General features: G+C 37.7%; 2 protein-coding genes across 3 annotated transcripts in view; both read right to left on the reverse strand.

Moving 5' to 3' along the window:
* Positions 1-20,513, reverse strand: part of VTA1 (vesicle trafficking 1) — a 35,998-nt gene extending 15,485 nt beyond the window's left edge. Inside the window, exons 1-4 of one of the 2 annotated variants that reach the window (XM_079298154.1) lie at positions 20,336-20,513; positions 6,832-6,926; positions 3,769-3,896; positions 3,042-3,117 (exon numbers count right to left, since the gene is read on the reverse strand). In XM_079298154.1, coding sequence (XP_079154280.1) covers positions 3,042-3,117; positions 3,769-3,896; positions 6,832-6,926; positions 20,336-20,444 — 408 coding nt within the window. In that variant the 5' untranslated portion in view covers positions 20,445-20,513. The remainder of the gene's footprint in view (positions 1-3,041; positions 3,118-3,768; positions 3,897-6,831; positions 6,927-20,335) is intronic. The other variant, XM_079298155.1, reaches the window with a different exon arrangement.
* Positions 20,514-23,141: 2,628 nt separating this feature from the next.
* Positions 23,142-27,035, reverse strand: GJE1 (gap junction protein epsilon 1). Its single transcript, XM_079326524.1, has 3 exons — positions 26,925-27,035; positions 26,213-26,395; positions 23,142-25,836 (listed from the first exon to the last, which is right to left on the reverse strand). The coding sequence occupies exons 1-3, from the start codon at positions 26,961-26,963 to the stop codon at positions 25,441-25,443; spliced, it is 618 nt and encodes a 205-aa protein (XP_079182650.1). The 5' UTR covers positions 26,964-27,035; the 3' UTR covers positions 23,142-25,440.
* Between the last annotated feature and the right edge of the window lie 567 nt (positions 27,036-27,602).

A 27,602-nucleotide genomic window follows, 5' to 3' on the forward strand; every position in this document is an offset into this window, starting at 1 on the left:
AAAGGCATAGCATTCTGCAGTAATTACTGACGTGAAATAATGAAGAAAGCTTCCTATCTCCATAAACTTAGATGATTATTTACTTGAAACTTAAAACGCTACTGCTGCTGATCAAAAATATGAAATCCTAATTATTTTAAAACTTAAAATTTTAAAAGCATGAATACAGTAAGGCTAATGTAACTGCAGATTAATGTGATTTGTTTGTAATATTCTATGACATTAAGATTTTCCATTTTGTTTTTAAATATATACTTTACAGTTCCTAGGTACAGCTTTAAACACGTCAAAACATGAAAGGAAGATTGGCTACTTTGTATCTCCTGGGACTGTTACAACAGTGTTTAATCCAGGAAGAGCTTTCAATTGATGCAAGAAATAGTAATCTGATTATGCAAATCAACCACTTTGTCAAAAGTTGTATGGGAAACAATCAATTCTGACAGCTATGAGGTAATATAAATCAAAAAACAAGGCTGAATATAAACAGATGAGAAACATGGAAGGATGAGTGGGACAATTCGCCCAAATGAAGAATGTAGATTGGGATAGCATGCTTCACACCAACACCAACATTTTAAAAATTATTTTTCTATTTATACAATAATTAATTAAATTTAATTAAATCTAAATTAAATCTAAAGTTTCTAAGAAATTAATAAACTGAAATTCAATACTGTACTTCACAAAGCCTATAGCACTATCATCTAGAACAGGGTAGAGAGACACAATACAAAAGGTATCTCTAGTAACCTCTCCTGCTCATATTTAATATATTATATCACCCAGGACGCTCATGCAATCCAAAAGATCTGGTCTTCATTTTTGAAAATAAGATGCTCTCTTGAATATCTCTTGAAAACAAGAAACAAAGCCTGTTCTGATGATACACTTATGAAAATGCATTCACTCTACCTCAAAAAGGAAAAGCAGAATTGGAAAACATGGCTTCATGCTTTGTTTTAATAATCACTTCTGGTCAGTCAGTGTTACAGATTAAATTCCCTCATAACAATCATATAGAAGTCACAAAATGCAGAAAATGCATACCTAAAAGTATGCTACTTTTAGGAAAGATCATTATGCAATATTTAAGAGCCTGTACACCTCTCTTCTATTCTAGTATGGCAATTATTTGTTGACAAAGTGTGAAGATGCTGTTGCATCAGGCATGCACCCCAGATGCTGGCAGCTCAGCTTGGCAGGAGTGGTGTCTGTGAGGAGAGGTCAGGGCTACCCTACACTGGATAAAACCATCTCCAGTGCACCCACCTCAGGACACAGCTGAGAAGACTATATTTAAGGATGGGCCAAGCACCCCAATCCCTACACCCAAGATGCTGAATGGAGAGATGAGAAGGGAACAGTGTGTTTGATGTCTGTCCTGCATCCTGACGGCAAAGCTTACCATTCTGGAAATGAAGTGCTGTTGGTTTTGGTTTGTTTTTAACATGCACTGCTGTCCCTTTTCCCAAGGCTGCCCTATTGAATTAATATTACTACTGAGGTAAATGGAAACAATGTTGCTATCACAGTGCTTCCTACTGCTCTGATCTAAGCTGCGTCTTGTAAAACACATCTTCCCAAAAATCCTTTTGCCTAGCGCTAAAATGGAGCACTCTTCATCTGTGACACAATCCATTCATACTACCCATTAATCAATCACTTGCCATTTAAAAACATACATTTTAATGCTCAACACTCATTTTCTGATTCTAGGTGTCAAAGTACCTGCCTTCTGTGCTTTCTGCTGTTGATTTAAAAGCCTTTTAATAGCTGACAGTCCATACATATGAAGGCAATTTCAATTACCTACAGAAAATACAGGCAGCAGGTCTGAATATAGATGTCATACTCCATAACCAGGTGTCAGGCTAAGTGTATTTCAGGCTGACAAAAACTACTGCATAAGTCTAAGACAATTAAGTCACACTTCTCCCATAATTCCTTTACATAAGAATGGATAAGGAAACTGTTGAAATGTAATGATGCTATATAGAGGAGCAAATATTTTCTGTATCTCTTGTACACTCTCTTTTACCGTTCACCAATTAAACATAATGAGAATTCTTTCCAATTACAAAGAATTTCTGTCCTTTCAGCAACAACAATAAAAAACCCCAAAACACAGTAGAAAATGTACAACTGCTAGCATTCTGCACTGACATTTGTAACAATTTCTTCCATCTTCAAAGCAGGATTGCTTCAGGTACTCTTGAGGACTCAATTGATGAGTGCACTGCCCTGTGCACTGGATTCCTACAGACTAAGACTGGTCTTTTTCAGTCCAATTCAATGTGCAAATGTACATTCACTCTCTGGCTCTAGAAAATGTTATTACTGGATCTAGTAGAGGATGTCAGGGTGCAGAGCAGACAGTTTCAACAGAACACAGAGTAAACTTACTTGTGCCTCTCAGTAAGATGAAAATTTTGGATTTGTAGAGTCTCAGGCTACAGAAGAGGGAGAACCTTGCAAGAACTCTTCACCAAGCATTTCTCTTGGGTAAGACCTATCTTTAGTATCTGCACTTACATCCTATAGTATTCAAGAAGTGCACCACTATCAAGACCATGCTTTTACCTTCTTTCCAATATTTACAAATGAAAGTAGCCACAAAAACTGCAATTTAAACTGAGCAAGTATGACTGCACTTTAGGTACACTTAACAGATTGGGGATTTACATAAAGGATGTCAAGCCTGTGAATTTCAAGTAGGACATGGAAAAAAGTGAAGGTGGACAAAGCTAGAAACCTTGCATCATTTTTCCCCTATAATCATTCCCACTTGCTCAATGTAATGCTCTGTGTCCCTTGGTAAAAAATCAAACTTTGAATTTCTAACTGATACTTGTCATGAAGCATCTTCTAACAGATGTCTAGTATTTGAAATACTTAGCATGATTCTTTATGGCTTACCAACAAGTATTTGGCTACACTATAGAACCTATGTTCTTTGAAATTCATGCTCATGACTTAGAAAAGCAATGTCTGTGCTTGGAAAAGCAATGAGATAACACACTCATACGCCTGACACTTACCTCTTCAGTGAGCTCTCCAAATACTGTTAGAACATCTATCAGGAGACTTGCAGTATAAAAGGACTTTATCATGTTTCTGCAGAAAAGAAAGCATTTTGCTAATGATAATGTCAGTCTCTCAGAATCACATTATAGGAGTTGTAATCTTAGACCATACTGGCTTATTTCAAGCCAAACATCATTTTTATTTTTCTTGTAATCTGATGTCACAGAAGCTGCTTCACAACATTTAAATTTAGCAATATTAATTAGTCTCCTAACTACAATGCAGAAAATGTTCAGTACTTTTTAAAATGGTTATGTGTTTTCCACTTGGTTTCTAGTTTGGAACGTTTTGTGTAGGACATCAGAAATCCTGTATTAGCTTAGAAAAATACATGAACATGCCATAGTAATTGCTGTAAACCAAATCACATAATGGACCATCAAAACTATTTTACTATCACTGGTCAAAGAAACTGTAACATGCTTGATAAAATAAAGCACAGTATTAATCTGTGGTTTTAGAAGGCTTGCCAGTAGGTAAGCAACTCCCTAAGGAACATGAGGAGGATACCAGTCAATGTGTGAAGTTAGAGACCTAAAAGTAGTAATAAATTGAGTTTTCCAGAAGAGAAAAGAATGCAATAAAGCCCAATTCTTGTTTCCAGTCAAATTAAAGAGGGTGTGGATATTCACATTCCCTGACCAGCATCTTCAGATAAGAAAAACAAAGATTTTCACCTACTTATGAAATTGCCCAGCTCTGTCTTCATTGTCTGCATACAAAAACATTTTCAAGGCATAATTCTCCACATGAGCAGAACCAACAATTTCCTGAGTAATTGCTTCATTATCACCAAATTGCTTTTTCATCTGAAAAATGTTGGAAAAATACATTAATTACTTCATTAGACCTTAGCAGTTCTGCAAACACAAAAAGAACCTGCTGATTTAAACAAAGGCAAGTACAATTCAAAAAGAAACAACTTAGACTTTGTTTTACATGACAAATGCTAAAAGCAGCTTGTGAAAGAGAAAACACATTCTTTTGGAGAGAGAAAAGTTACAAATAAGTAGCTCTGAATATTTTGTGACAAAATGCTTATAAAAACCACCAACATCCTCTCCCCCAAAATTAAAATTAAATACAACTACAGTGCTGTGAAGGAACAGCAATAGATATTTTTCCCCTTAGTATCTGAAAGACCCAGCACTCTGAAGCCTGTGTCAGGATTCAACACAGTTCAACGGGTAAAGTAATGCATACTTTGTAAAGGTGTAGTAGCTCAGAGTAATCATGTATCTTCCCTCCTGTAAGGTTATTTCACTCCAGTTCATTACATCTTTCAAAGTAGCAGAGCCCTACCTCGACAGGTCTAGTTACCTATGAATCTACTGGAATTTTCAGTGCAAGCAGTGTATTTCAATTCAAAGAACTCTTTTCAAAGATGTTAGAGTACAAGAATCCTCAGGTTTCCTAATAAAAATCAGTAAAGCAAACAACCCTCTAACAGTTACAACAGGTGGATTTACAGCTTCTGAATAGGCTTACTGTTTGCACATAAGGAAATCTCAGGTTATCCTTAGAGAACAAAAACAGGAACACTGCATGATACTAACCTGCAGCCTTTATTTTGCCAAAAGATTCAAAAACAATCTTTGAATGGCAGTTATTTTTTACTGTGCGTGCAAAGAAAATGTAATCATGCAGGCAGATTTCCATATTTTTTAGATTGCTGCCAACTTTCTAAGACACAGAATGTTGCCAGAAAAGTTACTTGATTTCAGTAGTTAAATATAAGCTTTTGAAATAGAATTTTAAAGACTTTCATCAAACTACTCTATGTGGTTTTCAAGAAGTACTTGTTTTACAAAGTGTCATTTTTTTCTGAAAGTACCAAAATTAATTTGTCCAAATGAAACACTCAAACACTGAAGCTAACTCGGGAAGAAAACTCTTTGTATACATATATATTTCCCTAACCCATCTGTATGTCTCATGCTCAGAAAAAAAACTGATTACTGAACTCGATCTGATGCTCAATCATTTCAAACACGTAACTACCACTGTTACATATGCTTCCAAAAGTATTGAAGTTAACCAAGTTGCTTACTGCTGAAATTATCCTTTACACAACCTGTGATTCAATACCACAGCACCAGTGTTTTAAACGCTGATACAAAATTTCAAAATAAAACCCAAAGCACTTAGGTTTAAGCTTACAAAAAATTTAACCGCACCTCTCTGCGCCCCCTGGTGGTTAGGGGCAGACTGGAAACAGCAGCTCCCAAATTAAAGCAGGCTCCAACTCTTCCATAAACTCAAACTTCCTAGCCCCAAAACTCGACTTGACCCGGAGTGCTCTATCCATCCTTCCACCACCCAGATACATAGAAGAATCTTCAATATCTGTGCATCAATTGTCACACAGACAATCTTCTTACCAGCAGAAGGCAAAACTTTGGATTTTTGCTGCTTTTTTAGTCTTTTCAATTTTGAAATAGAAGGCGTGACTGAACTCTACAGATAAACTATTGCAGTACCAAAAGTAATCCAGCAAATTCAAACAATTCTTAGGAAACGAAAAGCAAAATCCTTTTGAGTTTTAATCTTGCCTCTCCTGCTACCTCTCTCTCCCTTTGAACACAAAACCCAATCCTAATATAGAAGTCAAAATTTGATGAAATAACACACCAAGAAATCACTGTACACTGAATTTTCCATTACAGAAAAGCAGTGATAAAAAAAGCAAGAAGCACAATTTATAAAAAAAGAAAGATGAACAGTTTGTGTTTCACATTTTCTCTGAAGAACCACAGAATGGTTTGGATTGGAAAGGACCTTAAGGGTAATCTAGTTCCAAGTCCCCTGCTGTGAGCAGGGATGCCATTCACTGATGAGACTGCTCAGGACCTATCCAACCTGGCCTTGAACACTTCCGTGGGTGAGTGATCCATTTTTCATAACTGAAGGCTGTGGTACTAGTTTCACACAAACTCTTCAGGCATTGCTAGACTTAGGATGGAATCATCAATACTGAATAAAAAAAGAACTGCTGCTTTATTTTCCAACATTACTTTCTGCTTCCAAAGGAGCACTTAGATCTTAAAATCAACAAATTTCTTCCTTTGAGAATAGTAAAAACTACACAGTATGAACACAAACAGCTCCTGGAACTTAAACTGATCATCTGTACCACAACTTTACCTTTCTTTGTTTAACTCTCTTCTATGTAAGGCTTGTTAATAGTATCAGGTCAATTGAGTGTGGCATACCTATCCCTTAACTGCACAGATTAGACCATGCTTACAAGAATGTATAAAATAAAATCTTCAATTTCTAACAAAGGATACAAGCAGAAGTATCTTTATCTTTTAAAGAATATTTAAAAAAACTCTCTGGATACAACAGTTTAGGTTAGAGATTTCAAAAGCATCCAAGGCTATTAAGTCCTACAGCAGTGAAAATAACTGTACAGACTTTCAGGAATCAATGGCAAACTAATAAAAAAATCTTCTAAAACACTTGCATTAACTTCATAATGAATTAAGATTTGTTATGAGAACACGTAATTTATGCTGTTTACACAAAATCTTACAGCAAAATTTCAATTACATTTGTGCATGCATACACACATACAGCTTTATCTCCTTCCAATCCTTCTGCAACTTATTACATACAACTGAAATTCATGCAGTATGTTGCATGCAGAACAGCTGCAGAGAAGGGACAGTATGTGCAGAAATTAAAATAAAAATTATGTTAATATCATGATCATTTTTGAGGAAAGAAATAAATTCTACTTACAGCTTCCAACTGATCCATAAGTTTGGATAAAAATTTACGGCATTCTGGGCTTTTGCTATCAATCTTCATCCCTGTCTGCATTGCATACAAACGACCTAGGAATGACACAAAACAAAAATACTGAAAGTGATTATCTAAGGCAAAACCCATAAGCAAACAAAGCAATGCCCCCCACACACCTGAAAGATAAACTCAATATTTTAACCAGACTGACTTCAGTACTAGTGAGCAGTGGCAGTGAAATGTAAGGTCTGGACTTGCAGAGATACTAGGAGATATTTTTGGAAGATTTATGTTTTGTTTTTCCCCAATGACTATTCCTACTCATTTTAAACTGATGTTTGTATCACTACTATGCAATATCAAATGCTTTTATAAACTACTATCACATGCATTTGCAATTCACACAAATAGGAACTTCAAATTGATTTTAGAGAGTGTATGGATATAAGTGGAACTTTATGTAGCAGGAGCCAGTTAGCCTTACAACACTGGAACAAATAGTATTAAGCACCTACTATCCCCATGTACAAGCACACATAGCATGAAAACATTCAAGACACAAACCTGATTCTTTAAATCAGACAAGACAGACTTTATCAAACTTGCCCTGCAAGTAGAGTTGCCAGTTCTTACTAAGATCTTGAAAAGGAATGATTAACATCTTCTGAATAAAAATTATCTTCTTACTACCAAAAATCTGTGAGTTTTAGATTTGCACATGGCAGAACTTTATAGGCTTAATCAAACTGTGGGCAAATCCAAACAAGTATTATTTACTAGGATTAACAAACACTGACAAGGGAAAATAGCCAGAAAAATTCAGTAATTAAATGCAGAACATCTCCCACAAAAAAACCCCATTCCTCTAACTCCCACTTCTGACTCTCAAGGGAGTCCTACAAAACACTTTCAAACGCAGAGTTTAAGAACCAAAAGTTGTAACTCCACCAAATATTATCATGAGGTAGCTATTATGGAATACCCCATGTCCTTCTTGAAGGCAAGCAATCCTAACTCGCCTCACAGCTTTAGCATCTTGCTCCTCCCAAGCATCTCTTCATACACTAGAGAGAATCTTTTCCCTTCAAATTACCTCAGTAAACATGAATATAACGGATTTTTTATCACATTGCATTTACCCTGATGCTTGCTGCAGAAGAAAACATTACTTATATACTCAATTAGTATTATATTATAAACATACACAAAAGCTTGTCTGCCTTTTCCATCTATTAGCAAATCGTCTAATAAAATTAAGTATCTTCGTATAAAACTTACTCAGATTCTGCTGGTGAGCACCATAATTTAAGTAATTTTTCTGGATTTTTAAAGTAGTATTTCCTATTTCATATACAACTGAGTATTCAAATCCAGACTAAGCCCATATTCCTTATTTGGGACTGCAAAGCTCATTTATTTTTGAATGTTAAAGCTGTTGGGCTGCTCAACCATTTAAAGACACTCTCCCTGCAAAATAAAACACTTCTACCCTCCAATGCCTCTCAATTTTTACTATTGCAATGTCTAGAAGGATCTAGCATCTTTGCATTTAAGTTTTCAAGAAAGAACAACCACGTGAAAGTCCTGAACAAAACTAAAGGAATTAATAAAGACTAAGAACAACTACAATACTTAACCATGACAAATGGAAGAATTGCTATGTGGGTTTCATCAAGCGACAACATTACTATTAAGCTAATTACTGACAGGTACTCTCAACCCCACCTAATTTATCTTCAGTATGCTGATATGTCAATGTTAAGTATTATGAAACTAGCACATGTAAAGTTGAAATCAGATTTCAAAGAAATTCAAACACCAAGACACAAATAATTGTATCTAAGGCATTAATATTAAAAGCAACCATCATTTAAAATATCATCCTCATATGGTATGTGATGTAATTGACAGTCTTCAAATAAACTGATTTTTAACTACATAGTTGATTGTAAGCTCCCCTGAACCCATTTCATGGTATAATTTAACAATATATAACTTAAGAATTAACATAAGATTGCTAAACCTATGAGCCATTCACATAATTTATTTATTTTTGATGGATGCCAAGATCAGATATTTTCAGAGACAAATAAATTAAATTTAGACTGAAATGCATTAGAGTGACAAATTCAAAATACATTTGGCAATTACAGGATACAGATTTACCTTACTTGTATCTCCAGATACATAGAAATGCATCTCATTTACATAGAAATAACTCTGTTTCCATATAAATGGATCTTGCGAATATCTTTAGCCTTGATCAGTTTAAAAATTAAAAGATAATCTATGTTTTAACTGTTAATCGTGTGTTACCTTTATGCAGGGTTTTTCACTCTTACTGCAAATACATCCATTTAAATTATGAAAGCCAGATAATTCCTTCATTATTATCCAAGAGGTATATTTACAGGACTGAGACATCTGTATGCTTTGTATAAAGCCCTGAAAAACTAGCCCTTTCCCCTCTTAGGATTTCAGAGGCTGAGAAAGACTTCAAGACTCCTTCAGGCACTCCAGTGAACAAATGCAGAACAACTCCTGAACACACAGAAATCACATGTCAGAGAACAATAGTTACAGAAACAAAAATGTTTTTCTACTCCATATACAACTTTACACAGTGGGTGACATCAAGCAATCTTCCACACCAACACCTTCCTCCTAACAAAAGATTCTGGGACCAAGGGACCCACAGCTCCTGGGTTATTAAAAATCTAAATACTATTATCCAAAGCACAGACTCAAAAAACATGAAGGTGCTCTGGCAGCAGCAACTCTAAGATGCTAGGAAGAGACATCCTTGAGACAGGCTATTAATGCCACCTGAGATAAGATTAAATGTGCTCTACCTGTCACAACAATTACATCTCTGTACCACTCAAGTTATCACAGTACACAGTTACCACATGCAGTCATCAAGTCCAAATTTGTATCACTGCTTACAGAAATTGTTAAGATTTCCTGAAAGATCATATTAACTAGCAAAAGGTCAAAGCACACTTAAGTTATCCTAACAAGAGAGTCTATCATGATCTTTAAAAGCTTTTGAAGTCAGGAATTTTTGCATGCTCACTTCTTCACATACATATTTATGTTTGAAAGAAGGACTATCCTGTCCAGAGACAGGCTTCTGACGATGCAGTGGTTCAGATAAAGGCAAAAGCTATTCCATTTTTCTCAAGAAAGTGGTGATCAAGAAAGAGCACAATATCTGTGAAAACAACTATTGACAGAGCATCACTACCTAGCAGCATTTAGTGCCAAAACGTCTTGGCTCAGATTCTGTTGAGAAAACACTGATAAAACTTGATTGCAATGAAAGACGAGGCAACCTTCAGGTCAGGAAATGCAAAACAGTCAAAATCTCTGCAAACATCAGTTTCAGTTGATAACTGAAGAAACAGAAGAAAAGTACACTCTATCAGCCTGAATCGCATCAGTGATACACAGAACATTGTGAAGGATGTTGAGGTACATTTAGCGCTTTACTCAGTGCTGCTCTAGTCACAAGTAGGGTTTTAGGATTGAAAACCTCTATCATTAAACTTACCAAGCAAACAGAAGGTGAAATAGTTGAAAAACTGAAAGAACTAGATATTTCTAAGGACAGAAACAAATTAGAGGAAGAGGAGTTAATAATCTGGTATTCATCTTTAAAGACAATACTGAAAGAAATATAATAACCTTTTAATGTTTTAAAATATTGCTTTTAAAACTATCTGTATGAAGAGCATTATGGGAGTGAATCTAAAAGCAGTAAGCAATCCTTTGTCTTACTTCTGAAAACAGGAAAAAGCATCCACTAGTTACACTAGTTATATTTTTTCCATTTTTGAGTATTACTATATCATATTTCTAAGGAAAAATATTTCTTTCCAAACGCAAGTTCTTCCACATCTGCGTCTTCTGTTACCCTCTCTGCTCTAATTTTGAAATGCCCCAAGTATTCTACAAGAAGGCTATCTGTAAGACTGTGCTGGTTTTGATACTACTACCTTTGCCAGTTACAGTGCTCCTTGCATATCTTTTATGTGTGCTTGATTGTACAGTTATTACTTATTGTGAAGATACATGATTATAACTGAAAATATGTTTTCACCTAGTGAAGGAAATTTATTAATTTCCTTTTCCTGCCTAGCTTGCAGCAAATGGGAAAATGCACTTCGTTACTAAATTTTCTGCAGCAACAGCAAAACGTGTTAATTAATTTCCTTTCTTGTGTTAATATCATCAGACAAAATTTAAACTGGCAATTAATGGTCAAAGAACTGTCCTCCATGTTTATGTTGACAGGTAACCTCAGTAGCAAATAACTTGTAAGCAAGAGGTCAAAAGTTTACTGCCTCCAAAATCTCCACTAAGAAAGTCAACAGTGACATGAGTTCAGTTGCCCCCTTTCACCACATCTAAAAGAAAACAAATTATTTACATTCCATTAAATATTTCTGTTCTGGTTCCTGTAATATTGCAAAAGCAATGAATAGTATTATTACTATACTTGCTAAGTCACAAAACTTTTGTTTTAAGCAGGAGGTTCAATTTCTAAAAAGAGGAACGTAATCTCCCAAACAGTACAGGTGCCATAAAAGAAATCCTTGTAGTGCTTTGTATTACAAATGCATTGTTTCACCTTACAGAATACCACACTTGAAAGACCAATTTACATCAAAATCACATTGGTTTCCTCTTCAGAACTTTTCTACACATTGAACAAAATGTTTAAATTGCATGTCCCTAATGACACACTTAAAACTAAAGAATCTGACTTACAGAAGGCATTTGTTTAAGAACTTCTGATTTAAAAAAAATTATCTTTGAACAGCCAAGCTTCTGAAAATACTGATGTAAAAGACAACTAAACCCATACACTGTAGCTGCAAAAATTTTCAAGTTTTAAAGCCTAAATCTATCTTGTAATTAAGTGACCTGCATCTCTTATCTCTCTTCACTAATTATGATTGAGATCTGGAACATCTGGAAACAAATAGGTGAATTAAATTATTCCTACTTTTTGTTTTATGCACTCAGTTTTAGAGTAGATACAACTATTTTCTGCCTCCCTCTACTCAAACCAAGTAGCAAAAAGGACTTTTATGTGGCCAATAAAGTATATAGTATACGCAGAAAGTAAAGTACTAAGGAGGTGAAGGCTACAGAGAGCTGATGTTTAAATATTAATAACATCAGAAGTAGAGCTAAAGTCACTTGTAATTTTACACACAAAGACACAACTGTTTTGCCAATTATTAACTAAGAGTTTGCTCTCAGTTCGTAGACAGGACATTTATCTTCAAATTCATAAAGACTTGGCAAGTAATCATTCTCACAAAAATGTTTTGCCAAGACAACTACAAAATATACATCTTGATTTGCTGCCCTTAATCTTTGTTCAGTAAATACTAAGTGTGGGTGTGCTGGCTGGAATTATACAGTGAGCTTTACAGAAATGTCTCTGCCTTTATTTTTGTCACGTAATACCATGTTATTTTTCCTCTGCTAATACAGAGCACAATTTCAGAGCAAGTATTTTGTCTCTAGTATGTGCCAGACATTCATTCCTCATACATAGTAAGTTACTCCAGATTAATGTTTGGATAACAACTGAAACTCCCCTCACTCCCATTTCAAACTAACTTTGTGCCAAGTGAAAAATACTGGAGAACAAAAGTTCCAGCCAGCAAGCATGCACAATAGGTTGATTCTCTATCTTCGAAATTCTGTTCTATCATCTTTCTTTTTTCCTGGTCTAACGGGATCAAAAGAGTATTCTTCTTTTTCCCCATGCATGTTTAATTGTCTAGCACAGAAAATAAATTATTAGCCACTGAAATATTTTTGACATTTGATAGTAACAAACTGACATGAAACAGTAACAAATAAAATTGCAATAAATTTTAGCAATATTTTGATTCTGATGAAGGGATGAAAGCTCTACCAGGCCGTAATTTATTACTCATTCATATTCTACATCCCTTTGTAAAACCATTGACAAAAAAATGTTTGTTAAATGCTTGGTATAGGAAGCCAACAGCTGGAATACAAATGTGGGAAGCAAAGGGCACAAGGACATTAAATTGGATTCTACTCAAATCCAAAACTACTGGAAACATTTCCATATAAAAATGAATTATTCTTTCTCTCATAAACATTAATGTGTCAGATTTCAATCATAAATGTATTTCTACATGGCTAAATCCAAGCTGTCTGAATTCAAAGACTTTTAAACATAGATTTAACATACTGACAAACAAACTTGGAAGGCCTTACACTGTCTCTTCATTACATGATGCCGAAGGAAACTGGCAAAAGACAAGACATTAGGCTGGCAGCATCAACTGAAAATCTAAAACATTCCAGAGAAACCAAATTATTTTCAAATACTTATTTCAAGTAAAATTAACTTAGGGAAATATCTAAGGAAAAAAAATAATGCAAAAGTGGGGGAAATTAAGACTACAAAAAATGTAATTAAGAAACTCAAAAGAGGATAGCACCATGACCATCTTGTCCTCTCAGATTCTTTTATAGTATTCTAAATCTTACTGAAGAAAATTATTGAATAACAGTATAGTATGTTACATACTAGACAATTTTTATTAAGTCTAAATTATCTCAATTGCCTCTTAAAACTCCTGAAACTAGAGTAAGTCCCCTTACAATTCACTAATAATAATAATAACAGTAATAGCAACTTATAGACAAGCTAAATAGGCTAAACAAAATTTCCAACGACAAACACGACAGGTAACTATTAAGGTTAGATGATGAAACAAATAACCTCTTACGAATCTCAGGAAATGAGATTCACTACCACACTTCAGTCTGATTTAAGGACTTCTTTTAATCTTGTTAAATTTCAGTAAGTTATATGTAAAATTCATAAGTCTCTAAGCTTTCCTACAATATTTAGACTACCTGTATTTTTAAAAGCTTCTCTCTACAGTTAAATAAAAAAATATTTCCAATCAAAACATAGGATTTATAGCAATTGAGATTTCTAGAATGCAAAAAGAGAAGGCAGCTACTCTGGATTAGTTGTGGTCAAGTCATGAGGATGAAACAGCTTTCAGTAATTAGAGTAAAAAACTGAAACACTCTCTTTTTAGTTTAAACTGGAAGAAGCCTATTTAATGTCTTTAAACTACTCAGTGCAGTGAACTAAAGCACCCTAGATGACCATGAGAAAAGTTTCCAAAGTGACCTTATTGTCTATCAGCATCCACAGCTGAATTAAGAGAAGTGTTGCCGGCAGGTTGAGGCAAGTGATCACCCTTCTACTCAGCACTGGTGTGCCACACCTGCAGCCCTGAGCTCCCAGCTGGACACATGGGAAGGGCCACAAAGCTGATGAAAGGCTAGGGACATTTGTCACACCAGCAGAGGCAGACAGTTCGGATTGTTTAAGCAGCGAAAAGCAAAGGATCAGAGGGTCTTATCACTGTGTAAATAACTGACAAGAGGAGGGGGGCAGTGGGGAGTGAAGACAAAGCCAGACCCTTCTCGGTGGTGTCCAGTGACAGGACAAGAGGCAATGGGCTCAAAATGAAATACAAGAAATCCCATTTAAACGTAAGAAAAATCTTCTACTGTCTGGAGTTGCCATCCCTGGAGATGTTCAAAAACTGCCTGGACACAGTTCTGACCAACCTGCCCTAGTGACTATGCTCTGAGCAGGGCATTGCACAAGGTGATGTACAAAGCTCTCCAACCTCAAAAGTAGCAGCAAACCTCAGGCAGGAAAAGACAGTTGAGAGGCTCAAGTTGAATAAATATATACTAAAAATGGTGAATTATATGGTGAAAAAAATGCATCTTAGTATATTTACACCATACGAGTGAAATTTAGGAGTTTTATAAAATACATGTAACTCAAGGTTTCAATCTCTGAAGTACACTTGTTCTATATATTCTCATTCCTATCTGTGTCAGAACAGATTATTTTAAAATATTATCTATGAAATCAAAGCAAGTGCCCAAAATACTACACAACAGTTAGTATCATCTTAATTTTTGCCACTACCCACAGTCTGCTTTGAGGATCATGGGGTTTATACAAATATCTTTGTTATTCCTACTACTTTTTTAGTTTTTCTGTCTCTACAGACAAAGTTTCAAGAGCATAGTCTTCCCCCGATACAAATCTTTGAAATCAACAGAGCAAACATACAACTGAAGAAAGAAAAAAAATAGAAAGCAAAGGGAAAAATATAAATTGAGAAAAAATTTTATCTTATAGCAGAATCAAAACAAGTCTCACTGTACATTACAAAATTGGCATTTACTTAAATATCCGACCAAACAAATTAACTTACCCTGAGTAAAGAATATTCTTCTGTATTCAATCTCTAATAAAACATTTGTTGTATTAGTAGCCCCCAGAATAGTTTTCTCCTACCAGCAATGTGAGGCTATGGAAAATGTACTTTTACAAATGGACTATATAAAACTAGTACAAAAGATGAATATTCAAACTGGAAAGCTCACAGATTTGATATTAGATATGGAATTCCACAAGTACATTTTTTAATGCATTTCAATTCCACAATGTCCCAGTATAAATGAAGTCACTAAGTACGTGCTGAATCTCTCCAAATACAGCAAATACCGCTTACTTTTAATTTTACTAAAACTTCTCAATTACATGCATCTTCTAAATTAATAATTCAGAATGCATCAAGATACAATAAAAAACTTTAAAAGTTCAATTAAAATATTTTACCATTATTCATCCTTCCTATTAAGGACTCATTAGATTGGTAAAGGATAAGAATTGGTAAAAAACTAATGGCATTTCAGTTGTAAAATTGCACAGTAACTATATTACCCAAATTCCAAAAAAGGCCATGAACTTCAGCATCTTTTTTTTTTTTTTGTAGTAATAATACTAAAAAGCTCTTATATTTTTTATGCAGAGAGAAGCTTGTTTCACAGGTGTCTGACTACACTTGAAAGTGACAAGCCAGTCACATTTAACAGGTGGATATTTCTGCTAGAAGCTGAATGACTTTGGTTCAAGAGGTTGTCAACTGGTTAGTGGAATAAAAGTCGTCTCTTCTGCTTTTCTCTCCCACTTGATCTCACAAAACCACAAATGTTAATACAAGACTATGATCCTTTGGAAGCATTTCTCTGATTGTTTTCCATCCCAAGAAGTAAAAATTGAAGATTTTTTTTCATGTTTCTCTTAAACAGATCATATCTTCTGATCTTACAAGATTGTTTTCTGATGTTTAGTAAAAGCAAAATTCATCACACTTAGCTTTTTGGAAGTCACTAGAATCATAATTTCTCATATGAATTCATTGACTATCCAAACATTGATCACGAAACATCAGTCCTTTTCTGGCAACTCACTGGCATTTTCTCAATACTTTTGAATTTGAAAATCAATGTGCAGTTATCTTTGCAAAGAGATTAACAATGCAACTGGAACACGAAAACAACTGCCATTAAAGAAAATCTTGCTTTTAACTCTAAACCTGAAGTTTTTGGAAGATACAGCTACTTCTCAAACCTTGGAATTTTTTTTTAAATAAGTCATCAGTCCAACTGCTTATGCCATAGTTGGAAATAAGATTTCTTCAGTTACTACAGGCCAGAGATTTTTTTATCAGAGCCTGCCTCCTTGTGTCTGCAAAATAACATCTCAAAGTAGTCAAACAGTTAGACTCAAGTAAGTTTTTAACATAGAAAGTTATTTTATTGACTACCAATTACATATTTGCCTTTTGCTAGGCAACCAATGTAGTACAGTCTTCAGGCATTCCATTATACCTGCTGAATAAGTAGACCTTTACTGAACCTGAAATAGCTACATACTTAATGATAATGATTAACCAATAATACAAAAGTGAAAAAAGTATCATATGGGGAGGAAAGCATTTTAAAATAAGGTGGTAGATTACCAGAGTGCTGGACACTTACATTAAGTGTCTAATTTCTTTAAAAGGAGAATTATTTTGTGAGATCATGTCCCACTAAAAAACAAAAACAAAAACAAAAAGCAAACCAAAACAAAACAACAACAACAAAAAAACCCCAAACAAATAAAAAAAAAACCCCGGTTTCTTTATTTCTCTACAGTCTGTGTTCTGGATAGAAGAAATGTTACAGCCACGTGAATTTATGATGCACACTGTCAGCAAAAAAAAATATATATTTTCATTACTTCCATCAATTATGTCCATGTACCAACAATAGATAGAGCTAAAAAGATAACAGTATACACACAAGATATAAAACTACTGATCATATTCTGCTGTGAATTGAATACCTAAAAAAAGAGGTTAAGAATGGAGATTCTGTAAGGATTACACAGGATTACCTGCAATGAACCAGTTTTTTAATTTTTGCAATGTGGAAGACTCACAACAAAAAGTGTTGTGTTACAGCATACAAGAGTATCAATGTTCAACATTTTATTTTTCATGAGGAAAAAAAATTATGTGGCAGTTGAAAAAGACAAATAATCCCGACTTTAGCTATTTATATTGTGTAAAAGAGATTAATGGTAATTAAATTACAGTTTCTGTAAATCAACATATGCCAGCAATACCAAAAGCAGGAGCCCTGTCTTTGCCCCAAGCCACTGTGTCCTGTTCCTTTTCTTTGTCTGTGTGGGAACACAGATGTTTAAGCAGCAGTGAATTGGCCTGGCTGAAAAATAGCTTATTATTGTCTCATCATACAATTACATCTACATTTGCTTCTAAAGCACTCTAGGGTTGGGAATGAGAGGCCAGAGAAGGACTACAGCATTTTCTTTAGGTGGCATTAGCGCTTTATGCTAGCTTAATGCTCAAATTACACTACAACACAAGAAAAAAATTGGTGTATGCAAATAAATAATGTAACTGCCATATAAATTCCCATTTTAGGGTACACCTACAGCACCTATGATGAGAGACAAAAACATTAACAAGAGCAGTAAGTAGTTTCTCTGAAAATTTTATTGCTAAGCTATAGAAAGCAATATTTTATGTTGCAAACACATCTTGCCACAGTTCATTTGCTTCCAATACTCAATCTGTGTCACAGCTCTTATTATTAGACATATAAAAGTGCAACTTAACTAAAATTAACACAAAACAAAACCTAGCATATATATGCCCATAGTGCAAACTACTGTACCATGGCAACACTAATAATATTATGCCTGAAGCTTTTTTCTGGGCTTGAACCACTTACAGCAACACTCCAAAGCTATAAACACATCACTGCTCGGACTGATAGTCACATCCACTAGCTAACCAATGATCCCCTTCCCAGAGTGGCTGTGTAAGCAGCTTTGTGATGGAACATGGCCTTTCCAACACAGGGTGCACTCTGCTGTGCCTCACCAGCCCCCTGCCCTGGGACCACAGGCTGCCAGGCATCTGCCTGCAGATGAGGCTGGTGGAGAAGAACCAGCACAGAGAATGCCACACAATCTAGAACACATGAGTTTCCCTCAATCTGCTCCTTCCACACAATACTATATAAAATGTACAGAGCTCCTCTGAAACCCATTTCAAAGGCTCCACAAAGAGATGCTCACTTTTTTCAGTGAAGCATCTAATGAGAGGTGTTGCTTCAACCCTACATAAATCCGCACTGCTTTCAAAACATTATCCAAAAGGAACCCTGAAATGTTTTTGTATTCCTTGCTCTACACTTCCTTTTGTAAAGCTTTTATTATTCATAGCATGCTAGGAGTATATACAGTACTTTTTTTTTAATACTAACAATATTAATAATTAATACTTTGGGATTCCATGGAGTTTTTCCAAACCCATGATGTTAAAAATTAATGGTTCATAAACCTTACTTTTGTTTCAAAGCCATAACTAAACAAAGAAAAAAAAAAACAACTATGGAGCAGGAGCACTGCATTTTTGCATTTTCCTCAATCCAAACAAACTCATCCACCATAAATAAGTGTCATCAGTGGAAGACTGGTGAAAACAAATTCTTCTCCTTTCTATATTTAAAAAAAACAAAGGATCTCAGCAACACTTAACTTGAAAAAGAGATGTCAGTGCTTTTTACTTTATGTAATACTGTAATGAAACAGATACCTTTAGAATAGTCTTTGCTATACTCAGTAATGAATCAGATGTGCTGAAGTACTCAAATGAAAAAATAAAATTTTCAAACTACTTAGAACAGACAAGGCAAATGACTTTAGGGAAAATGGTAATTATCCAACACAGGATTTTTTTCCTCTACACTAAGACTTAAGTATCAGAATGCCAAAGATAAAGAGAGATCATACACTAAAACATTTCTGTTTTAAAACAGACTTGTATTTTATTACCTACACTAATGTATATGTCTTTTTCTTGTGTAGTCAGACATGGTGTCACATCTGACAGAAAAATCCAAAGAAATAAAGAAAAACAAAACCCCCCCCAGTGCAACTGGACCAAGCTGGTGCTTCTTGCCACACAGTGTCACTTGCCCCGTGCTCTTCTAGTAAATAAAGAGTGACTATTACTGAGATCATCCAGTGTTCTGATATGTGGCTACCTCACCTTCCTGGCTGCACTTTTCCATATTAGCACACTATTCCTCTGAGACACAGAAAAGGTAAAATTATTCTTCTCTCACTCAGATGACACTCAGTTTTTTCAGAGCTATCTGAAACCTGAATTTCATGAATTCAGTCTTCTAAATGAAGATCACCTTGTGAAGAAAAACTACCAGTTCTACGTTATTCCGTTCTTCTTGAAGAAAAGCCAAGCAAACCTCTCAAATGACCTCATATCTCAATAAAAATACCAACACTATGATTACCCATCTTCCTTCCCGTTGAGGATAGGTTGTCAACAACATAAACATACTTTTCTGGTGAGCTGTACTCTTACCCTCTTTGCATTTGTGGCTTAACTGTAACAGGAACTTAAAACTAACAGCAAGCTTGTATTTCTTAATCCACTACGCAAAATCTTTTAGAAAGGCTCACAGTCCACGATGATAACCTTCAGCTTAGAAGCCACATCAGATTGAAAAACCTACATATTAATTTGCAAGCTTTACAGTAAGGTTTTGCTGTGTTCATTTCAGTGAAAGAAGCAGAAAAAGAGCAAACCGCTCATTCCCTTTGAGAACCCCGAGAAATTGACAAAGCCTCAAAGAAATGACACTGAAAGCTTCTATCGGCACTAAATATTCTCAAAGTCAAAATACTTATTCAGGGCTACACATGACAGAAGGGAGGTCTTTGCAGGAGAACAGAAACTCTGAAAAGGTTATTGTTGCCGTTCTTCTCGGACTGTCCCATCGGGACCACCTTACAGGGCGGCGCACAAGCAGCGGCCGGGCTGCGGGATGGCGCACCGCGGGGCTTTAACTCCGCACGCACGGAGCGGGCGAGGCGCACCGCGACCCCCGCCCCGCCCAGAGGTGGGGCTGCCCCCGGCCCGCGCATCCCCCGGCGGGCAGGGGAGGAGCGCTCTGCGCCGTGCAGGGCGCCGGCCCGGGCCCGGCGGGGCGGCGCCGCGGCCGCCTCCTCACTCACAGTAGTACGCCACCACGGGCTCGCGCTTGTCCAGCTCCTGCGCGGTCCGCAGATGGTGCTGGATGCTCTTGAGCTGCGGCGGCAGCGGGGGCAGCGCCGGGGCCGCCATGGCGAAGGCGGCGGACGGCGGGCGGCTCTCGCTCCCGGGGCTGGCGCGCGCCGCTTCCGCTTCCGGCTCGCGCGCCGTGGGCGGGCGGGCGGGCGGCGGGGCGCGGGGAGCGCCCCCTGCTGGCCAGGAGGGGGCGGGCGGAGCTGTCCGTCCGTCTGTCAATGGGGACCGGCCTCGAACGCCGCCTGCGTGGCCCTTAGTGCTTGAAACGCGTCCCACAGCAGCCGAGAGGAAGGGCTGGGGACCTCGGGGCGGTCAGGGTACTCCCTGGCGCAGCGGTGGAACGGCAGCCTGGCCGCGGCCGCCCAGGGCCGGGCAGTGACGGCATCCCCATCCCTGTGCCTCCCTTCGTGTGGCAGGCCAGCCCCGGGAGTGTGCTGACCTGGCCTGTGGAGGCACCTGCAGGTGAAATCCCTTCTCAGACTGAAACTTCTGCGTGGGCTGTGCCAAGGGTTGCCAAGGTCCGTGAGGCCCTGAGCTGTGCCTTTGCTGCTGGGTCTCTGCCCTTCATCCCCAAAAACTGGTGTCTGCAAAAATCGGATTTGTTAATTACCTGGTGTGCAACAAGCCAGTAAATACACACTCGAGAGAGACATTGATTATTCATTTCAGAGTTGTGTGAGCCTGGGTGTTTGGGGTGTTCCATAAATCAAGCACCCCAACTATCAATACTTTACACATTTTAGCAAACAAAAGCTAGAGGCTACATAGTTCTCTTATTAATTAGTTTTTTGTCTTCTGTTAGCTAATGGTTCTCTTGCTTCTTGTGCTAATTGGTGAGCATGTTTAGTCTTATTTGAGTCACTGGGTTTCTTGGGTCACTGGTCCATGCTGGTGCTCTGGATCTCCCCCTGCCAGAATTACCTCTTACCCAGGCAGAGCTGATTGCAGTGCAGTTCTTGAGTTGCCTTATTGCTTTTTTCATGTTTTGTGTGTTCTGCCAAATGGCCCTGTGGCCTGTAAATTCTGCATTCCTTGTGACAACTGTCAGTGGGCATCCTCCTTCCCAATCTTTGTCAACCTTCCCCAGAGTCTGAGATCGGTGAAGAATGTCAAGCTCTAAACCTGGTAAACAATGAAACAGTGTAAACCTGGTAAACTAGGCAATTCTACTACCAAGTGATTTGCTTTTCTAACACTTGGACATCAGTTAGAGCTTGCTTGTTAGCTACTGTCTGTTTTCATGGATTAAATCTCCCTTGTCGTTGATTAAGCTTGAAAGTATTCAAAGATTAAACATCAAAGAAAATCCTTGCTTAAGAAAATTTAACATATTCCACATTTTACAATATTACCATGGCCTGGCTAATAGGACTAGGCTGCTGTCAGAAACTCTGTCAGCCCTTGAACATACATCTCGTAGGATCATCACTTCCCAGACAGCTTTTTCTCAGACAAACTGCCAGGGATTTCTGGTTTTTGCAGAGAGGGGATAAGAACAGCAAAATGTGAAATGTTGATGCAAAATGGTTTCAAATGGATCTCACAAGTTACTGCAATGTAAATTATTTTAGTGTCTATTACCTCATTCTGATGGCATAGTTAAAACTATTTTAATATTTCTTTTATGTCGGCCTTTTGCTAAACCTCTTCTTGATCCCAGAGTGTCTGTTTGTAAAGGAAGAGAATGCCAGTGCTCCAGGGCATAAAGAAAGGTGTGTGTTGGAGGGAGGCACAGGGTAGGAGAGGAGGCTGCATTGTCTCACTTCTGATGTGGGAGTGTGCCAAAAATGGAACAGAGGGGAAATTATGTCTGAACAGAATCCATGAGAGGAACAGAGCAAGGAGTGGTTACAGGACTGGGATGCTGTGGTGCTATACTAGTAGCTGGCTGGCCCAGAGCAGCTCTACCTTTAATGAAAATGCAATCATGTCACAACTGTTGGAACTAGAGACAAAACTGACTGCAAACACATGAGCTGGGAATTGCTTTGAGTGCTGTCTGTGAAAATTAGGTAGCTAGAGTCAAAACAATGAAAAAGTCAAAGAAGCACTTGACTTTTTCACTGAGCACAGTGTGAACCTGATGTAAGCCAAAATGCTTCCTCAGTGTTCTGGGAGACAGGACTTCATGTTTGCTGTGTAAAGAAATAAAATTGAATCAAAGAATCTCCAATTGTATTATATAATTCCTTTCTTAATGGCGAAAAGAAAAAAGAAAAGAAAAAAGAAAAGAAAAGAAAAGAAAAGAAAAGAAAAGAAAAGAAAAGAAAAGAAAAGAAAAGAAAAGAAAAGAAAAGAAAAGAAAAGAAAAGAAAAGAAAAGAAAAGAAAAGAAAGCCTTCATGATCATCTCAAATACTTGCTAAGCATTTGAGCAAAAATCAGCTCAACGCTTAGAAATGCATGAAGGCATATCAATCTCTGAGGGAGTAAGGGTGGAAGGAAGCTGATAGAAAACAATGTAAATGAGGATGAAAGCAGTGAGAATTTGGAAGACTAAGCAAAAAAAAAAGTTTAGAAGACACTTGAGAATAAAATGAGCACCAGGAAAACAAATGGCAAATATAGGAAAAAGAAGTGTTGACATCCATGGGGAAATTATTTCTTTACATGGACATATCTCCATCAATGTGTTCCAGAAACTAATGGCAGAATCAGGCACAGAAAAATATTTGCACTAAAAGGCAGCAATGCAATTTTTGGTTTTTGGGGTTTTTTTTGTTTTTGTTTTTTTTGGGTTTTTTTTTTTTTTTTTTTTTTTTTTTTTGTTCGAAATGAAAGACTGGGGAATTTGACAATTTCAATTGCACAGGAAATGCAGGGAAAAAAAATGGTGGTGTATCTGATTTGGAAGAAGGATAATTTTTAATATGTTCCAGAATTTGACTGCAAAGAGAAAGGCCATGGTGGCGAGTGACCCAGCTCCTAAAGCACTCCAGGGATCCTCAGGCAGTCCAATGCCAGTACTTGCTCTTCAAGGCTTTTGATGGTAACAAGAACTTAAAGAAGTCCTGAGAGCTTGGGGGTTTTGGCACTCTTCTGACCCTTCTAAAGTGTTTGGAAATTTACAGAACAGCAAGCAGTGTCATTTTAAGCACCAGGGAAAATACTGACAAGGTTATGCTTAAGTTATTTTATTATTATACAAATAACTGAAGAAGTGGGATTTGTGTACCATTGGTAACAACTGTACCTAACACATGAAAGTAAATTCTTTTTCTAAATAATTCTATATACTGTATGTTTTTATAAATAAAAAAAAATCACCTGAGATTACAAGTTTCAATTGGAAAGAATAATTTCACATGGATATTGACATATACAGTGAAAAATTAAACATTTCAACCTAAGAATGTGGCCTATTATGCAAACAAGAAGTTAGCACAGTGTTTTTTATTTCACTTGCAATGCTTGCAGATGTCAAATAACTAGTTTAATATTGCATAAATCTGATTGCCTTGAATGGACATTTATTTAAGACAACATATAACTTATTTGCATAGGGAAAAATCATATTAATACTTTAATATAGCAAATGTATTGAAATATATTGCTTTGTTCTTTATCAGCAAATTAAAAAAATCACAGATCTAGTTGTAGCCCACTTTGTTTTCATTCAAATCCAAGACACTTATAACTTGCTATTCCATTTTTTAGGTTTACTTTTGTGGGTGAGAATTAAAAGCCTATGATAATTAAACTGTGTTTGGGACTTATTCACTAACACTTGGTGGTAGAACATTTGTTAAGATTTTTCCAGAATTTCCTAAATATTTCTGAAATTACCAAATTCTGCTATCAAGATCTCAGCTTTTTATGTTTAAAAACAAATGGAAAATGGCTGATTGTTATTATTGCTTATTGTAGATATTTTATACAGGAAACTACCTCCTCCTTTCTTTCTGATTCTTAAATCTGTTTTATTTCCTTTATCTCACTTCAGCACAAGGAAATCACTTCCAAATTTAGTATGTTTATTAGCTCTTAAGAAGAAGCTGTTGCACACAAAAACATCTGATGTCTATAAAAAGTTTGAGACCTAATCTAACCAAATGCACTTGCTGCATAGAATAATTTTAATATACAGAGTTCTTTTTTCACTGTTGTTCTAGCAGCTTTAGTCAGAGCAAGAAAAAGTTGGATGTGACACAAACAGCAGAAAATTCTGTGGGCCCAATTCTCCAGTCACACACAAGCAAAACAAATTGAAATCAAATCATGATTGGGCCTTGGAAAGGCTTTTCTCCAAGATTTTATTTTGATACTTTTAAGCTGCTTATGCAAAATTGTTAAAAAGCACTTCTCCTTCAAAATGTGATTATGCTAAATTGGTAAAAATCTTTTTCGTGGTAAGCCAAAACATAATGAGGTGTTGCTGTCAGCACAAAGAATACCATGCTACTGTTTCACTTTCAAAAGGAGATTCTGAGCCAGCAGGTGACAGAAGCTGAGCCTCTGCAAAGTAAGCTGGTATCCATGGATATGTGGTCACCACAGCCTAACAGGAGTCGCTGCCCCTGGGGGCTGAAATGCAGGTTGCATCTCAGTGGCACTTCTTGGGAAGATGCTCAAATGCTTTCTGGTGCCCAGAGAGTATCTACGGTTATTGCTCAGTTGTCAGGCCATAAGAAAATGTAAGAAATTTGCAATATTTTTTCCTGGAAGAGCAGAGACCTTATTAACTCTGATGGCATGTGTTCAGAGAAGCTGTGAATGGAAGTATGTTTATAAGTAACCTCTCCTCGCACACAGACACTCCTCTGGAGGCAGAACTATCATAGGTGGCAGGTCCTTAAAATATATTGCTCTTGGACATCTTAGTGCCTTTGACCTTGACAAAAAAAAAAAAAACAAAACAAAACCGTATTGTCATAGTGTGCAGGTTTTTAGATGAGGAGTTTATGTCAAGGGACTATTCTGCCTCAGTAATCATGAGTGTGGTTCTCCTCTGCAGCACTGCATAGAGGACAAGAGATGTTTTCCTGCTGTGTTTTGAAATCATTGTTACAAAACTGCAGGTGGACAGAGCAGTAAATGAGTGCGAGTGGTTAGCATCACTGAGTTTTTAAGAAACCTAGCCTTCTACATGAGATCTCAAAAATTTCAGCAACACACAAGATCACTGTAATCACAGTAAATGTGTACATTGCAATAAGAAAGATTGTCTTTTCAAAGTGCTCTGGCACCATGCACCGGGTAATGTTAAACTTTTTTTCAAGTGCCCCCACATCACACATGTAGATTGCGTTCACTTGGAAACCAAAGAGCTGAATCTGAAGCCAAAAAGCCACAACTTCAAGGACGATTCTTAAGAAAACAGAGAAGATATAAAAACCAGTGTAGGATGACTTTTGGAGAATATCTTCCTGTTTGATGCTTTTACAAGCAGCGTAAAGGTGAAAAAAAGCTCCAGGCACCAGTACAATCACCAGCTGTAAAGCCCAGAATACCTAAAATGTAGCAGAAATGTAGCTATCAGATCATTTACAACTGCTTTGGAACATCTAAAACACATGCATATTGAAACATTTTGCAAGTCTGTTTTTAATATATATACCAAATAATGTATAAAAACTTAGGTGACAATAAAGGTAAAAAGCACTTATGTTTTGATTTGAAAAATTTAGTTGAAACAGGATTATTTTGAAGGACAGGAAGCATATTTAATCACAGACTAAGGGATATAAAAAGGAAAATATTAATGAAAAAAAGCTAGTAGCCTGGTCAGTTAGCACTTATAGGAACAATCATGCTTTAACTTTTGTAATTTACATTCTTTACATTAGATTTTTACCGTGAAAAAAATAACAGAAAAAATATAATTACCTGTGGAGTTATTGGTCTGAACTGGTTGTAACAGAAAAGATTAACCTCTCTCTTGTCTGGGTCACAGCTGAAATGCAAGGCCTCATTTCCATAAACAGCAAAGCCCAAAACACCAAGGAAAAACATTCGAATTGAGCCAAAAAAAAGAGTGTGGAATTGTCCAATTACTGTTGGCGGCCTGAGCTGCAAATCAGAGGGTTCATTCAAAATAAAAAACAAAAATTAACAGTGTTATTGTTGGAGGTCTACTTGTTCTTTTTCATTATCCAAAGTATTTATTTTATTCTACTTGTTTTAAAAGAGACAGTTTGCCTATGAAGGGTGCAGTAGCTCACCAACAAAATAATGTCTTACAACACTTTATTGTTCCTACTAACTTTATATAAACGTTAATTTGTCTAGCACTTGCCAGTTCATTTGTTTCACTGCCTTTATCTGTATTCCACTACTGCAGAAGGCGCCAGACGGAGCTGAGCGCTTCGACCCAAAGTCTATTCGTTTTGCTGTTGTACTGATTCATTCACATGATGTCAGGTGACGGCAAAGCACGGACTGCCGTGCCACTCTCAAACCTAACCATGCTTAGAACCATACTTATTCCCGCAAATTAAATTTCAGTTTGCCCAAAGGGGCAATTGTCGCTGAGCCCCCGCGCGGTTTGGGGCCGGACCCCCTCCGGTCGGGGCCAGGGGGGCGCGCCCCGCGTACTCACACATCCCTCCGAGAAGCTCCGGATGTAGTTGGGGGACATGGCTGAGAAGGTGCCGGAGCTCGCCCTGGCCCTGGCCCCGACCCCGGCCCCGGCCCTGGCCCCGGCTCGCTCCGCCCTCTGTCCCCGGGCGGGCCCCGCGCTCGGGCCGGCAGCGGGTGCAGCAAAAGCGGGGCCGGCCGGCGCCCGCCGATAATCCCCGAGCAGCACCGTCAGCAGCGCCTGCCGCCACCGCCGGCTGCCCCTACTGATGCCCCTGTCCCTGCTCCTGCCCCTGTCCCTGCCCCTGCTCCTGCCCCTGCCCCTGCCCATGCCCCTGCCCCTGCCCATGCCCCTGTCCCTGTCCCTCCCTCTGTCCCTGTCCCTGCCCCTGCCTCTGCCTCAGCCCCTGTTCCTGTCCCTGCCCCTGTCCCTCCCTCTGCCCCTGCCCGTGCCCTTGTCCCTGCCCGTGCCCCTACCCCATCCCTCCCCCTGCCCGTGTCCCTGTCCCTCCCTCTGCCCCTGCCCCTGCCCCTGTCCCTTCCTCTGCCCCTGCCCCTGTCCTTACCTTTGCCCCTGCCCCTGCCCCTGCCCCTGTCCCTGTCCCTGTCCCTTCCTCTGCCCCTGTCCTTACCTTTGCCCCTGCCCCTGCCCCTGTCCCTGTCCCTTCCTCTGCCCCTGCCCCTGTCCCTGCACCGTCTC

Source organism: Erithacus rubecula, assembly GCF_903797595.1.
Source record: "Erithacus rubecula genome assembly, chromosome: 2".
Lineage (NCBI taxonomy): Eukaryota > Metazoa > Chordata > Aves > Passeriformes > Muscicapidae > Erithacus > Erithacus rubecula.

Excerpts from the sequence above, each read along its gene's own strand:
- GJE1 (XM_079326524.1), bottom strand. The coding sequence starts at position 26,963 with ATGTCCCCCAACTACATCCGGAGCTTCTCGGAGGGATGT. Across the intron at positions 26,396-26,924 it reads GGAGCTTCTCGGAGGGATGT|CTCAGGCCGCCAACAGTAAT; the intron begins GTGAGTACGCGG and ends TCTGATTTGCAG. Across the intron at positions 25,837-26,212 it reads TCAGACCAATAACTCCACAG|GTATTCTGGGCTTTACAGCT; the intron begins GTAATTATATTT and ends GCTACATTTTAG.